At 41.3% G+C, this 17571-nt stretch overlaps 1 protein-coding gene across 2 annotated transcripts in view; it reads right to left on the bottom strand.

The window, feature by feature from the left end:
* Positions 1 to 538: 538 nt before the first annotated feature.
* LOC147454127 (protease Do-like 10, mitochondrial) overlaps positions 539 to 17571 on the bottom strand; it is a 113131-nt gene continuing 96098 nt past the window's right edge. The window contains exons 7-9 of one of the 2 annotated variants that reach the window (XR_015188593.1): positions 16760 to 16810; positions 16275 to 16659; positions 539 to 704 (exon numbers count right to left, since the gene is read on the bottom strand). Coding sequence is in view for 1 of the 2 variants with exons in the window: in XM_086516133.1 (XP_086372259.1) it covers positions 16381 to 16659; positions 16760 to 16810 (330 nt within the window). In the remaining variant the exon portion in view is untranslated. Of the gene's footprint in view, positions 705 to 16141; positions 16660 to 16759; positions 16811 to 17571 lie in introns of those variants that run through there. The other variant, XM_086516133.1, reaches the window with a different exon arrangement.

The following is a 17571-nucleotide window of genomic DNA, read 5'->3' as shown; positions in this document are numbered from 1 at the left end:
ACAAATTTCAAGGATATTTTTTGTAAATTTTCCCAATTTTATTATCTATTTAATGACTAATTTTTTACCGACGTGATTGCCAATTCTTCACCGTTGCAAATTTTAACTGTTCAAAAAATAGAAGAGGGAAAAAATAATTGATGCCATGGGTTTAGAAATATTTAAACGTTGAAACTAACTGTAAACTCCAATTTTTTGTTGACGATACGCTACAATGCACTTATAGACATCAATTTCTTAGGAGATAAGTGGCATCGCTTTGATCATTTGGTAGATAAGGGTCTAAATTTAAAGGGCAATGACAACAACCACCAACCTACCATTGTTGTAACAATTTCTAATATGCTATAGCCAACATGATAGAGCAATGACCACCACATGGATACCTTAGATGCAAAAGTTAACTTTGAAGATGCATAAGAGCCAAATTATGATTGTAAAGAAGCAAATCTAAGTATTCCTATTTTTCCTTATTCATTTCTAAAGGTCAAGGGTAAAGTGCAAGGCACAAAGATAACATTCATGTTGCGCCTCTGCATGGTATCACATGATTCTTATTATGCCGTTTTGTCATGAGTTTTATCCCAAAATTAATTACCTTGCCGGTTTGCTTTCATTTACACATAACAATGAATCAATGTGTTTGAAAGCAACCATTGAAACACCAAAAATTGCACTCTTATTTCGTAAGCCAAGAAGATAATCTGTAAACGAGAAAAGATGTACTTAGTGCTTGTCAATGCAGTAACAACCACACAAGCCATTTCTCACAATTTCAAGTTTATTTTCTGAGAAAGCATCGTGGAGCTAGGTTGTATTTGTGAATGTGGATCACCAATGTTTGAATGAGCTACTATGTAGTTTTACCACCATCTAGACCAGATGAACATAAGATTAATATCATTCCTAGAAGTAAACCACCATGTTATGCACCTTATCATATAGATCCACATGCATACAAATAGATATATACCCAAACTCAAGGACTGTTAAATAAGGGCTTACCAAGCTCGATTGTTCACCATACAACACCTATTCTTCTTGTCAAGAAGAAGAATGGTACCTTGTGTATGTATACAGAGTACCAAACAACAAACAATAAATTCTTTATTCCTCGAGTAGAACTATCTTTGTTAAACTTGATGACCTCAAACCAATTCAAAATGGTATAGGAAGACATTACAAATCTGTATTTAGAACTCAAACAAAGCACTATGAATTTCTTGTTATGCCAATTGGATTAACCATTAGACCTACTACTTTCACACGTATGATTAATCACATATTTATTGATCACTTGGATTTAGTCATTGTTTTCTTTCATAACATGCTCATTTTTAGTAAGTTTGTGAATGAACACAAAGAGCACTTTACATATGTTTTTGAGTTGCTACAAAAGAATGAATTGTATTTGAATTTTGAAAGAGCTCTTTCTTTCAATCTGTCATTGAGTATTTAGGATATATACTCTTTGAGGATGGTATTTATGTAGACCCCGAGGCTATCAAATAATAGCCAATACTAAAAAATATGCATGAGTAGACATTATTTTTTGGCTTGTGTAATTATTACATAAACTTATTCAAGAATTTTACATACAAGGCACAATATTTCACATTGCTTTTGAAGAAGACCACACATTATGTCTCAACTAAATTGCATGATCTATTTTTACACGCTTTGAAAGAATCATTCATCATTGCACATGTTTTAACACTACCTAATTTTTCCCGTCCATTCTTTGTCATTGTAGAAGATGCCAATGAAAGAAGTATCAGTGTTGCACTTATGTAAGACAATCACCCAATAGCTTTTGAAAGTCAACAGTTTACACCTTTTGGAATAAAGTACAACATTTATCACAAGGAATTTACAACTACCGTACATGTACTTAATATTTGGAAAGATTATTTAATGGGTTCTCATTTTGTCATTAAAACAAATCAACAAATCATCCAAATCTACTCTTAGCCTTGAATTTTTGACACGCATTAATAAATCTTAGACGCAAGTTCATAAGAATCAATAATTTTAGAAGTCTTAACGCTTCAAGAGAAGCCCAAATCTTGAGTACATGTAGAGATCCTCTAGTGAAATCATAATTCAAAAGCACCGTAGTACACCTACTGATTTGCATCCTACAGGTAAGGCTAACAAAGGACCATGTTTTAAAAAGAAAAAAAGTAGAGAGAAATAAGGGAAGACTAAAGCATATATAGACTAAGGTGGGAGGTGGTAAAAAATCTCACATTCATCAAAGCAAAAATCTACACTTAGATATACCAAGACATCAAGCCTCGTAGACTGCCTAGTGATTTGCATGTTGCACGTGAGGTTAAGGATCGTGTTTTTCGTAAAAGAAAAAATAGTGTGAACTAGGGGGAGACTAAAGCGTAAAGGCCGTTGTGGAAGGTGGTGGAAAATATCCCATTCATCAGAGAGAGCCAAATATATCCATCAAGAAGTATCAATATAAGAAAGTACAAAAAGGAAAATCCTTGCTTTAGTTGCAATGAAAACAAGCACACAAAAGCTATGTGTCCAAAGATAGCGATAGGTAGTGGGCCTAGTGAGCCCAACAAAAAGAAGAAATCCTCTTGATGCTTACTTCTTTCTTTTATAGAGTGTAAAAAGGCAATCATTCTTCATTTGGCTAGCTTTCACACCTCCCGTGTGATACAATCTATATGCCAGTCTCCCACATTAGGACTACATGCGCTACTTTGACTATTGGCCATCATTTGTGGCTGCAATCACGTTTTAATTGATGATGGGGAAACCCATAACTTGTGGCTTTGAGCCACAACTTTTATTGTTGATGGGGCAACGCGTAGCTTTTTGACCTACTTGCTAGTCCAAAAAGTTAAAATTGCCATAAATTGCCAAACTACGACTATAAAATAAGCTTGACAAATAGTATGATAAAAGAGTGTGGAACATTGTTATGCTACATCTGCCTCTAGCCATGCAAGTAACAGTATTGTGATACTCTTCACTTTTAGGTTCTGCATCTAGCAAGAGCACACAGACTTGGGTATGGATTGGTTGTTAAGCATAGGTCCTCCTCATCTTGTAGCTATTTACATTATACGCCATAGTTTGAGCACCAAGATTCAAGTGTAAAGAGACGTAAGTGTCCGTGCAACCCATGTTTTTTTATAGGAACCGTTCATTACGGTTTTTTTTTAAATCTTATCTTTAATTCAATATTTGAAATGAAACTTATTTGTATAATGCTTATACAAATTGAATAAGTAGTAAAACACATGTTGGATGAGACCCACTATTTCGTAACCATGTTTGGCTTGTGAGTAAACTAGAAAAAATCCAACGCTGCCAAGAGACAAGGAGAAAAGATTAAAGCATATCAATTATCGTAAACTGCCTTTGGACTCAATTTGTTTACAAGTCTTGGATCATGCAATATGGTCATTACAAGTCCTTGATCATGCAATATGGGCTAACCATTGCATGTGTTGCTTTCATGATAAGGTTCACGAAGCGATTGTTCACAAGACTCTTCAATTTCGGTATATCATGAGGTCTTCGTCTGTAGTTTGAGCACGCACCCACGACTCTCATCATGTTCATCGATAGTGTCCTCTGATTGTACTATGAAAAATTTGTTGTGTATAGTACGCCGATGAAAACATTTTAGACATTTAGGTTTAATATTTAAGTTGTGCATACACATTTTATATGGTAAAGGGAATCAAATTTAGATTTTTGTCAAAAATCTTCATTATCTCGGCTTTTTCATACCTATCAACCAAGCGTACCCAAATGGAGGCTAACAAGTTAAGGATAGTATCTAAAGGATACGCAACCCCCTCAAACAAGCCAATGTAGGCTGAAGAGTACCAACACAAAAGTTTTAAAACACTCAAAAGTGACCATTTCTTCGACGCCATATTTGAGTATTGTGGACTCCAATGAGCCATTCATCTTGAAAAACAGTGCTAGTGGGAAGGCTATGGGTGTTAGAGTTTTGGCATCTCAAGTGAACTACCCAATGTGATGATGGCCATGGTGTGGGAGGTCCATGTGATGAGGCCCCAGTCCATGTAGAGATTGTCAGAAGATCGCATGCTGATGTAAGGCCAAAGGGAGAAGACAGAGCTGCTTTTGTAGATGCATTGGTCAATGATTTGGAAGGAGATGCCTCTCAAGCTCAAGGAGGTGCTTCAATGAGTACGCATGCTAAGGTAAGGACTAATGTAAGTGGCTGTAAGTGACTAAGGTCCTCAAGCAAGAAGAGGAAGGTTGTGCAAGGGGGTTTGGCAAGTGCATTTGGCTTGCAAGCACGGACCAAGCCTTGTGCATGTTTTTTTATGTTGAGAACGTGCCTACATGGAAAGTAAGTAGCCCTTACTTTTTGCATCAGGTGAAAGCGATTGGACAAGCAAGTCCTTCGTATGTTCCCCCCTCTTACCATGCTTTGCGCACCACAGAATCGAATGAGATCAAATGCGTAAAGAATGAGATCATGGGTGTGCGCGAGAAATGGAAAAGACATGGATGCTCTATTGTGTGTGATGGATGGTCTGACACTAGGCGCATGCCTATCATTAAATTTCTTGTATGCTCTATTCATGGGTCAGTGTTTTTGAAAGCTGTAAACACACCGAGGAAACAAAGACATCGGAATTCATTTTTAAGCATCTCAAACAGGTTATTAGAGAGACTGGCCCAACAAATGTTGTACAGATATGCATGGACAATGCAACCAATTGCGCTAGTGTTGGGGAGATGATTGAAAGGGAGTGAAAACACATTTTTTTAACTAGATGTGCTTGCCATTGCTTGGACCTTTTCTTTGAGGACATTGACAAGATAACTTGGGTTGCAATAAGTGCTTGAGGATGCAACAAAGATTGTCAGATTCGTGACAAGAAAGCCTACTGTGTTGGCATTGTTTCAACAACTTAGCAAGAAGGACTTGGTGAAGCCGTCAGCCACTCGATTTGCATACTACTTTATTATGTTGGACAATCTTGTGGATGAGAGATGCATGCAAGCCTTGCATGCGTAAGCTTATGATTGATGACAAATTTGTGAAGATGAAGACATCCAAGACTGAAAAGGCTATCAAGGTCTTGAACATTGTGTTTAATGCATGCTTTTGGCAAGAGGCCAAGCTGATTTTGAAAATTTGTGCTCCCATTTTGACATTCTCCATTTGGTTGATAGGGAAGGAGCCACCAAGGGGCTTATGTACAAGCTTACGGATCGCATGGTACATCAAATTGAAAACGTGCAAGGCATTGATGTTGCAAAGATGAGAGAGATTAGGGACCTAAGCATTGAAAGATGGAATATGTTGCACACATCGTTAAATGTTGTTGGATACATGTTGCATCCTATATGGCGAGAAAGAGGTCAAGAAAGTGATGGGGTGTTGCATGAAGGATGGATGACATTCTTGGACAGGTATACCAAGGGTGATTTGACCTTGCAAGGCACCCTAATTAATGAGGTTGACATTTATAAGATTTGTGAGGTGGGAAAAACAACCTTGGTGTGAACGGAAGGCCGTCAAGGGGTGCGCCCGCAGGAAAGAGTCGAGCTCGGGTAAGAGAAAAGCCTTCTCCAGACTCAAACACCGATTGCAAGCTAAGAACCCAAGTACCCAAGATCTCACAGTATGATCATCGGTGTTCGAGAAAAATTCATTTTCACAAACAAACAAAAATCCTTCCAAGACAAATTTGAACCGGAAATTTTATGATACTAGATAGTATTTTTGCAAAATTACACTATTTTTCATGTATTTTAAGCGGAATTTTCTCCTTCTTGTCCTCCCCTCAACTGGCCACTTTGATTTTGCAACCGGCTCAAGGCTAAGCCGAGGCACACTTTTCCCGAACATTGATGATCATCACCCGAAGCGGTATGGATACTTTGTGTCAAGGTGATGAGAGTTGAGTTGGAGAAGAAGTTTCTACACCAAGAGGAATGTTCCCCAATCCTCCCCCATCCCCATCTACGCCACGGATTGCACCAAATCCTATAGAGGCTTTGGTCAAGTCAATGATGGAGATGATGCTATAACAAGAGGTGTAACCTGCCGCCATAGAAAAAAGACGAGCACCCATAGAGCGTGAGTGTGAGCAAGCGCGCTTGGCGGCTGAAGAAAGGCAATCGGCTATGGAGTTAAGAGCGTGAGGCGCAGAAAGACCAACGCATGCAAGAGTTGGTCCTACAGGTACTCACATCGAAATCCGAGCCAATCAAGGATGTTGGCACTTCATCAAGTAGCACAGGTAGAGATGTAGATTCCAACAACCCAATCACTGAGAAGTTGACGTTCAATAAGTATAACGGTAAGATGGATGCTAATGTTATTCATTCTTGGTTGCATCAATTTAATGCTTACTTTGCGACAACTAAGAAAACAGGAAATAGCAAAGTTTTGACGACAGTCATATAGCTTGCCGGTGATGCCATTAATTGGTATCAAGCGTGGCAAGAGGCACAGTTGGCCACGCACCTAGAGAAAGCCCAGGAATACATGCCCCTTTCTTTCAATTGGACGACTTCTAAGACAAGTTTAAGGTGTAGTTCATGCCACCTCAAAGATGCGGAACACAAAGAGACCTTTCTTTTTGGGTTGGACGAGTATATCCAGTTCGATGTCGAGTCCTCGACCCAATTGATCTCAACAAGACGGTAGCGATTGCTCTTGCGTAGGAGATGAAGCACAACAAAGGAAAGCCTAAGGAGAACAAGTCTTCTCATAGTATCTCTCAGAATCCTAAGAACCCACATAATGGTAAGAATGACAATTCTTCTAGCTCATCTTCCTCTAATCCTTCAGAAAAGAACTCTTAAAATGACTCTAAGGGTAAAGCAAAAACACCTGCTAAACCTAAGCTAACCCAGATGAAAAAGTTGCACAAGGAATTCTACGAGGATACATAAATCATTTACGCGAAGGAAGGTCGTTGTTATCAATGTCACGTTTATGGCCATATAAAGAAGGTATGTCCTAAGACAGCACCACCTAAAGAGTGAACCACATTGATTCTCCACATGTCTCTAACACACACATTGACGAGTCTCTCTTTAAATGTTATGGTCATGTGACGGGTCACTATTCTGTCGTATTGTTTGATTCAGGCAGTATGCTTGATGTGATTGGTGACTCTTTTGTAGAAAGAGCCCGCGTAGAGGTTAGCCAATGACTCTCTCATTACACGAGAGTGCCTTGATGTGTTATTCAGTGTTCAACAAGCTTCCTTCCGTAGAAGATTTGTTGTGTCTCCTCTCTCACAATGTGATATGATTTGGCATTCAATGGTTTCGTGAACATAACCCCCTCATTGATTGGGCAGACAATACGCTCACTCTAAATGCCAAAAGTGACTTTCCCATGATCATTCATAGTGAGGAGGCTCTTCATTCTTTACCTCTCATTTCTCATGTGCAAGCGAAGCGTGAATTATGAAGAGGAGCACAAGCGGCATTCATTTATGCCTCTCCAGTCACTCAGAACCTCAAGGCTCCAGAAAGGTATTCAAGTATGTTTACCAAGTATAAACACCTCTTTTTGCAGGATGACCTTCCACCTCATCTCCCTCCCGAGCGGCCGGAGGACCATTGCATAGAACTCACGGAGGGGGTATAGCCAGTCAATAAGGCTCCCTACCATTTGAAAAAGACGCAAGAAGAAGAGTTAGAGCGCAAGAAGAAGAGTTAGAGCGCAAGTCACAGAGTTGGTGGCCAAAGGATTCATACGCCTTAGTGTAAGTCCTTTTGCTGCTCCTATTTTCTTTGTCCTCACGAAGGATGGTTTGTCTCGTTTGTGTGTTGATTACAGAGCTTTGAACAAGATGATTGTCAAGAATTCACTCTCTCAAGCATTGGAAGCAATTTCTTTATGGTAGAGAGTTCACATTTTGCTTGTGAGCCTCTGCGCAGGTCGTGCCTGTCCAGGCACTCAGAGTAGTTGCATATCCTCCAATTGCACAACCCAGTATCACCCAACATTTGCATTGTCTAGGCAGTACACCCAAATTCCATGACAACTTGGGGGCAGTTCAGTTGCAAAGATTTTTATGATTTATTTATTTAATTTACCCATTTCTAAGGTCGTGGGGTTGTAGGGGACACTGCTCGATCCAGCCAGATGGACCTTTATAAGCAGAGGGGGGGCACTCACTACTGGGAGAGGAGGCAACATAAGAAGTTCACAACTTGCAGTGCTTCTCCTTAGCAGACCGGCACAAAGCCTAGCATTTTCAGCCAACAAGACACCTGGCGTTTTTGAATCTCTCAGATCAACCAGCGTTTTCAGATCCCAGTACTTGGCGTTTTTGGCAGACTTGCAGATCAGACCTAGCGTTTTGTGGACTTGAAGAATTGCCTAGCGTTTTCAGTCTCCGACATTCCGACCCAACAGAACTTGCCAGCGTGTTTGGTTTTCAGCCATCGACACTTGCAGATCAGCCCATAGCGTTTTGCTAGTCGTCGTCGCCGACATAGTCCCAGTTTCCCGCAGCAGATCAACCCTTCCAAATTTCAGCATTTCATCCCTAGCATTTTTAGTTTTCAGCCCGTCCTCGTCATCGCCACCAATGTTGTCGACATCGTCGACAAGTCCATTGCATCTAGACCATTGTACTAGATTTGTGCAATCTTTAGCATAGACCTCTCTCGCCATAGAGAGGGGGGCCCTTGGAGGAGGGTTTGAGAACTGTCTGGTGTCGTATTCTTCTCTCTCTCTCTCTCTCTCTCTCTCTCTCTCTCTCTCTCTCTCTCTCTCTCTCTCTCTCTCTCAGCACTTTCAGTCACAGTAGCATTCACTTTGATTGTGATCATTGCACTTGCACTTCCATCCGGAGATTTATTAGAGACAAGACCAGCCAGAGAGGAGGGATACAGGGCACATCACTACCATACATATATTGATTGCTCGAGCAGCAGAGCTGAGGAAATCTAGGAGGCCTAGGATGAGGGGATGCTCCCCTCGACGAAGGAGGTTGCAACAGAGGATCGGATCTATATTGGCGAGACATAGCAGACGCCCTATGCAGACTCTCACCATGGAGGACAACGACCGATGAGAGCCATCCCCGAATTTTGATACACATATCCACCATTTGTATCTGTTCTCTGAGATACACACCCACTTTTTGTACATGTACCTCTCAAGCTCTTGATACCCACCTTTTACATCTCTAGTGGTGTTTTTGTGGTCAGGTTTTTTTTTTTTTTCCAGACCTTGTATCACATTCACCATTATGTAACTCTCTGGTTATGGCCTTTAGAAAACGTATTTCATTTCTCTCTCTCTACCCCTTGATGAGCGGGCGGTGGTGTGTGCAAGTGAAAGAGCACGTGAGGAAGTGCAGTGTGTGTGCAGAGAGGGGAGGCGAAGGCCAGCAGGAGAGGAAGCGCTAGCAGAAGAGAGAAGGGTCACGTTTTAGGGAAAAACTCAATAAGTGAGTTTTTGGTTTTCCCACTTTTATTATAAGTGACCTTTAAAAAATGTGTCCAGGTTCAATATAAACCTGGACAAAGTATAAAAATGTACAAAAAGGGGCTATTTAGGCCTTTAACCCAACAACCTCCCACTTAAAGGCATAAATGGCGCCTTTAAGCTACGTGACTCCCACCATCTCTATGCATAGATGATGTTGTGTTTTGGGTAAGCACTTAGTGAGAGCATCGGCTGGATTTTGTGATGTATGGACCTTAACCAATGTAATAAGGCCATCCTCAAGCACTTCTCGTATCAGGTGATACCGCACATCAATATGCTTTGTGCGTGCATGAAACATGGAGTTCTTTGCCAGACATATAGCACTCTGGCTATCACAACCAAGCATAGGTGCCTTGGCACGCAAGCCAAACTCACTGTATAGGCGTGCTAGCCAAATAGCTTCTTTGGAAGCCTCAGTGGCTGAAATATATTCAACCTTTGCAGTAGACAATGCAACAATCTTTTGCAATCTAGAACACCATGAAACAGCACCTCCCGCAAGAGTAAATAGATAGCTACTTGTGTATTTCCGTGTATCCACATCACCAGCCATGTCAGAGTCACAAAATCCCTTCAACTCCATTGGTCCTTTACCATAGCAGAGGCATTTGTTTTTAATCCCTTTCAAGTACCTCATAATGGACTTCACTGCATCCCAATGCAACCCGCTTGGATTAGCCATAAACCGGTTCACAACTCCCACTGCATGGGCTATGTCAGGCCTAGTAGCAACCATAGCATACATAAGTGAACCACAAGCTGAAGCATAAGGCACACTTTGCATGTCATTGGCTTCTTCATTTGACTTGGGACAATCATCCTTGGAGATTTTAACATATGGCTGTAATGGCACACCAAGAGGCTTTGCTTCAGCCATGTTAAATCTGTCCAGCACCTTTTCAATGTACTTTTCTTGCGACAAATACAATAGGCGCTTATCTCTTTGCCGTGTAACACGCACTCCAAGTATATGTTCAGCTGACCCAAGGTCTTTCATTGAAAAGGTAGATTTCAGCTGCTTCATTGAAAACGCAGATTTCAGCTGCCCTTTAAGAGCATCTACAGTGCTTCTTTTCTTTGCATCTATCAACATATCGTCTACATAGAGCACAAGAATGATCGGGCTGCCATCCTCATCACGTTTGGTATACAAACAATGGTCTGCATGGCTTCTTTTGTAACCATGTTTAAGCATGAAGCGATCGAACTTCTTGTACCACTGTCTACATGATTGTTTCAGCCCATACAAGCTTCTATTGAGCATACATACCAAATGTTCCTTGCCAGGGATGACAAAACCCTCCGGCATGTAAAGCTCTTCTTCCACATCACCATGCAAGAAAGCGGTATGTACATCCATTTGGTCCATTTCCAAATCAAGAGCAGCCACAATGACAAACAATACACGCAAAGTGGTCATCTTCACAACAGAAGAGAACACTTTCTGAAAGTCTATGCCCTTGGTTTGAACATATCCCTTTGGAACAAGCCTTGCCTTATACTTGGGTTTCGCATCAACAGTCTTGATTTTATACACCCATTTGTTAGGAATAGCCTTCCTTCCTTTGGGCAATTCAACCAAATCCCAAGTATGATTAGCATGCAAAGCTTTAATCTCTTCCTGCACAGCAAGCTCCCACTTGTCGCTGTGTTCACATGTCTTTGCCTCTTTATACGTAAGAGGCTCTCCCTCATCTGTCAACATAATGTAATGCAAAGAGGGGTCATATCCACTCACAAGCCGTCTTTGACGAGTAGACCGCCTCACCCAATGATCCACATTATCCGGCAATGGGTTTACATCAGGTGGCACTACAAAATCATCAACAATGGGCTGATGTACATCATTTTCAACACCATTTTCAGCATTGTTTCTTGGCTGCAAATGCCCTTCAGGAGCCTCAATTTGCTGTCCAACATCATCTGGCTCAAACACCACTGGATCATCTACATTTTCAGCCATTTGTGGTGCATCCTGAGGGTCAAAAATAGGCCTAACAGGTGGCTGGTCATGCTGAAATTTCACCCTTTTATGGTCATGCTTTGAGGCACAACTGTTTTGAAGCAACCTTGCCTCATTAAAAATAACATCCCAACTGCGTACAACCCTTTTGAGCTGAGGTAACCAAATCCTATAACCCAATTCGCCTTCTTCACCATATCCCTATCCCATGAAGAGGCCTTTAATGAACTTCGCATCTAGTTTACTCTTCAACTCAGGTCTAACATGCACAAAAGCTTCGCAACTAAAAATGCGTAAGTGATCATATAAAGCAAGCTTGCCAGACCAAACCTCTTCAGGGATGTCACCTTTCAAAAACATGTGAGGGGATCGATTGCATATATGCACTGCAGTTTTCAAAGCTTCTCCCCAAAATCCATGAGAGAGATTAGCTGTGGACAACATACATCTCACCCTCTCACAAAGTGTCCTATTGAATCTTTCAGCCACACCATTAGAAGAGGGGTTGTATGGGACAGTAAGCTCCCTCTTAATGCCCAAATTTTCACAAAACTTGTTAAAATCAGCACTTGTGTACTCCCCCCCATTGTCTGTACGCAAGCATTTTAGCTTTCTGCTTGTTTGGGTGGTCACAAATGCATGAAATCTCTTAAACGCAGCAAAGGCTTCATCCTTAGACTTAAGCAAATAAACCCAAATTTTCCTAGCATGATCATCAACAAAGGAGACAAAATAACATGCACCACCCATAGACTTAGTAGGCATGCTACATACATCGGAATGTACAAGATCAAGCACACAAGATTTACGAGACACCAGAGTAATAAGAACGCTTTACTTGCTTGCCATATTGACATTCATTACAAAAGTCAAGCTTTGTGCCTTTAGCATCGAGCTTGTTCAGAGTACAAAGCTTAGAAAGGCCCTTTTGGCTCATATGGCCAAGCCTCTTGTGCCACAACTCCATGTGAGAGTTAATTTCAGCCAATGCAATAAACTTGCCCAACACGACCTTTCCATGCATGCAGTAAAGTGTCCCTTTCTTTGTGCACTTTACAATCAGCCTTGAGCCTTTAGTCGTTTTCCATGACCCTCTCTCAAACAAGATGCTGTAACCATGCATATCCATATGACCAACAGAAAGCAGACTCTTCTTGATTCTCGGCACATATCGAATATCATGCAAGACAAGCTCATTTGTGCCATCTATGGAGAGATGCACAGTGCCAATACCCTCAATGGAACATGCATGATTGTTTCCAAGGTATACATGGCCACGCTTGCCCGCATCAAAAGTAGAGAAACACTCCTTGATAGGAGTCACATGAAATGAAACACAGGAATCAACAATCCAAATCTGAGACAATACATCATTGACAGTCAACAAAGCATCAATAAGATCACTCTTGGTGATCTGCATGTCCTGTGAATGAACATTTAGAGAGGCATCAAAGTCATAAGCATCATCATCTGACAAAGTGGCACACAAGATGTCCTCTACATCTGACAACTCCTCAATCACGACACTAGAAGCCACATTGGCCTTCTCTTTGTCCTTTGAGCTATCCTGTGCATCTGCCTTGACTTCCTTCTTCTCTTTCTTTTTGTCTCCACCATTCTTTTTCCTTTCTAACTCAGCTTTATAGTACCTGCAATCGGGTTTCTTGTGACTTTTCCTGCCACATTGATAACAAGTCACATCACCCTTGCCATTGCTTGCATTTCCCCTTTCTTTACTCTTACTCTTACTCCTTTGTGCATAAACATTCTTCTTTTCTGTCCTGCCTCTAACCATGTTGGCAGAGCTGCCTCCCTCTCCACTTGCTTTCCTCTTGATTTCTTCATTCAAGATAGAACCCCTAACACCACCAAAGGTCAAATTAGGGTTATTGGACAACGAAACCACCAAAGTTTCCCATGACTCAGGTAAGGCCATAAGCAAGAAGATAACTTTCAGCTTATCATCAAAAGGGGGCAAGCTAGAATCCTGTAACTGCGACAAAGTACCTGCGAATAATGACAAGTGCTCTGCCGCGCTATTGGACTCATATAGTTGCATGCCAACAAGTTTTCGCATCAAGTGCACCTGGTTGACAAGCGTTGTATTTTCATACATTCCCTTCAACTTCTCCCACACATCAAAAGCAGCCATGAGACCTTTCACATCAATGACGGTCTCATCGGTCATGGCCATTTTAATGTACGTAACGGCCTTCCTGTTCATGCTAACCCATGCTTCATCCGTCATATTCTGTGGCTTCACTTGTTCAAGTGCCCCTTCGCAATCCTTAAGAAATAGGATTCCTTGAATCCTGTCTTTCCAAAGATCAAAACCTGTACCATCGAACCTCCTAATCTCGAAGAGGTTCTTCACATACGAAGAAGATGAGGCCATAGTTGCACGAAATAAGAGGGATAATACGCTGAATTTTTGGACAAAATGCGCAAAAATCGGAGTATAGCCTCACAGATATGTGCACTACAGCTCCAAATGGTCACAAGAGCAATTTGGGGCAAAATAGGTCGATTTGGGCACAAAATTCAATTTCTGAAATTTATGCGTAGGAAATTTCAACAAGCGAATTTGTGCTCGAAAACAACAAATTTAGTTGTTTTTAGTCTCAGAAGACATACATAAGGCTAATACACAACCTTTAGAAGCATGTAAGCGCAAAAGCCCCAATTTGTAGCATCAAAATTGCATGAAATTGAGCCACAAATGATCACACATCGATAAAATTTGTCAAATGTGCGTAGATTGCATCAATTTGCACTTTCCCCAATGTAACCGCACCATAAAAACACTTGCAAAAACTTGCGCAAATCTGAAATTTTCTTAAAACACCTGTTTTAGGGCTTGTTTTTCAGCAATTTCAATGTTTTCGCGTAGCGGGGACTTAGCAAAAGTATTCCCATACCTTAATATATCATTTGCAAAAGTTGTATTTTGCTGTCATAACCTGTAATTTCATGTTTTTGACCTAATTTCATTTGGGTTTCCGGGAGCTCTCTAGTGTCCGGGGACGAGTCCTTTGGCAACGAAATTGCAAAATCTCGCGTGAAAGTTGACCTTGGCTGAAATTCAACGTTTGCAGGTTTAAACCCTAATCGAGGCTCTGATACCAATTGATGAGCGCGCGGCGAAGTGTGCAAGTGAAAGAGCACGCGAGGAGGTGCAGTGTGTGTGCAGAGAGGGGAGGCGAAGGCCAGCAGGAGAGGAAGTGCTAGCAGAAGAGAGAGGGCTCACGTTTTTGGGAAAAACTCAATAAGTGAGTTTTGGTTTTTCCCACTTTTATTATAAGCGACCTTTAAACAATGTTTCCAGGTTCAATATGAACCTGGACAAAGTATAAAAATGTACAAAAAGGGGTTATTTAGGGCTTTAACCCACACCCATCCCCGCCTTCCCTCCCCCTCGGCCCCCCATCCCCCTAACTCCCTGACAACAGTTTGTTTGCTTTGTTCCTTTTGTCCTTTCAAGAGGACATACACACCATGTACTTTGATTTGTCTCATAGGCCGATAACGGCCTCTAGTAGACATAAAATGTCATGTGCACATCTAACCCTATGCGCATGTGGACAAGCTACTTCAGGTCTAGGGTTCAAGTCAGCTTAGGAAGTGTTTTGGTACCTTTGTGAGCCTGTGCCTGTCCAAGCACTTAGAGTAGTTGCATATCCTCTGGTTGCGCACAGCATGATCATCAGCAATACAATCAGTAGCCATCATGAGCATTTTACACTACAGAGAACCCATTTTCCCTATTTTAGCCATTTTTCACTTATTATTGGAAAACCCAGTACGCCGCGTTGTCGCCATCACTGTCCTCGCCGACACAGTGTTAGAATTCAGCAGATTTGCAGATTTCAGCCCTAGCGTTTTCAGTTTTCAGCCCATCTCGTCGCCGTCATCATTGTCATCGACATCATTGGCAAGTCCATTGCATCTAGACCATTGTACCAGATTTGTGCAATCAATACCATAGACCTCTCTCGCCATAGAGAGTGGGGCCCTTGGAGGAGGGTTTGACAACATTCTAGTGTCGTATTCTCTTCTCTCTCTATCTCAATACCTTCATTCACGGTGTAATTCACTTTGTTTGTGATCATTTGCACTCTCTCACTAAAGGAATGGAAGGCTCTCTCTTCCGTAAGCCTTGAGCACAATTCACAGCACTCATCTTGAGCAAAGTTCAACATTCACGTCCGCTGCACCTTACATAAAAATCTCTTTTGTGACTCAGCTATCCCAACTAACCGCCCATTCTTGCTCAATTTTTCGGCTTAGCTCACATCGACCTATCTAGAATCCCATAATATATATCTTTGTTTTGTACTGTTGATTAGGTTATTTTGTTACTCTGACTTTGTATCAGATCCACCACCTTGTAACTTTCTGGTCTCATAGGTCACTATGGCCTTTTGAAGACGTTAATATAACATTTCATTTCATTTCTCTCTCTCTCCCCCCCCTTATATGGTTCTTTCAACCTTTGCTTAGGCTTGATTGGTTTTCTCAATATAAGCAAACTAGCCGGCCCTACTACTAGAAAGCACTGAAACCTTCTAGACTGTTGGGAAAAGCACCATAATTTTGATGCAAAATGTGTAGAGGCTGCATTTGAATAACGAATCCACAATAGCCATTACGCTACTGCAAGTGGAACGAAATGAAAATTTGGAAATGACCTCGGCTGAAGAAAATGGGTGCAAAGATTAGACTATCTAACTTTTACATGTAGAACTACACACCTAAGCATTACTCTATATTGAGACACTACATTTAAAGCAGGGGAAAATCAGAGCAACCTGAAAAATGTGCTCTGACCTGTTCATCAACATCGCAAGTTTCCAGAGCTTTTTCCACCCCAGACAAGAAGCCCAGAGAGCCAAGGCACAGAAGAACATGCTACTAAAGCCCCCTCCACCCCATGCTAGCACACCATTTCTGCAACCCCATCTTCGCATGTATCATCCGCTTTTTCCCAATCTTCCAGATCTCCCACAGCGCTCTCCAGAAGATCTTTTGACACTAGAACAGGAATGCGGTGACGCTCTAATATTCGAAATGACGCCTCCCTAGCAGCTTGATAGTTGAGTACTACTACTCTGCCATCCTCCAAGTCAAAGCGAATGCTCGTTTCCTTGCAGTCATCTACCATTTGTCTAAGATGACCCAAGTTTAGAATGTCCACATCGTTCACTTTTTTCACCTGTTGTAAAATACCAGGTGTGACGCATGTAAGAAACAACTTAAATAGTTCCATCTTTCAAACTCAAGCAGAGTTTCAAATTTGAAAGAATAATTTTTACCTGGAGCTCCGCCAGACGTTCATAGCCCGCATTGATGTCATCAACCAAAACCTGGAATGAAAAATAGGAAAACACTCCAATTCAGAAGGGAGGATTACACATTAGGCATAAACATGCATGACATAGAAATGTGCATAGGTAATTATCAAGAAACTGGTAAGTAGAGCACAGACAATTAATAAATATTCTGCATTGAGCATTCAAGAACAGAATGCTAGAAAACGAAAGTCCACCATGCCCTATCTCTAGAGAATCTAATCATTGCTCCACAGAATAGTCAATGTAGTCAAACTTTTCCAAGCAAAAGGAGAAGAGAATTAGATGTAAAGTTTCCACATATATACTGCAGAGGTTTTCTACTTGCTTTACCTAGGTGCTTATTGAATCGCAGATAGCCTGGCAATACCATGGCTCTGATGGACTTAATCATCAGATTGCATATTTAGTACATCAATGATTTAATAGAGAGAGGAGAGAGACTGGATCGCAATGGCGAACGGGAAACTGGGGAAGCCACTTATGACCATCTACACAACGACCAAAAATCAGCCCTCAGATTGCAAACGCGTATGGGAGCTTCAGAGGGCAACAAAGGCTACATCAATGGTAACATGGGAAAAATTCTAATTTTCCCAGTGATGTTGTGCATGCTCGTAGTAGACTACTCAACTCTAGTCTTCTCATCTAAAGATAGCCTGTCTGTACGTGTTCATGCAAGGTCCACAGTCCAGGTATTGATTATCACAGAAGCACACGCACAAACTTTAACAAGCCCTCCATCAAATAACATTTCACAATCAACTGTCTGGTTT

The sequence above is a fragment of the Adiantum capillus-veneris genome, chromosome 7 (assembly GCF_014529385.1).
Source record: "Adiantum capillus-veneris isolate H3 chromosome 7, ASM1452938v2, whole genome shotgun sequence".
Lineage (NCBI taxonomy): Eukaryota > Viridiplantae > Streptophyta > Polypodiopsida > Polypodiales > Pteridaceae > Adiantum > Adiantum capillus-veneris.
This window is presented reverse-complemented; position numbering and strand designations above follow the sequence as displayed.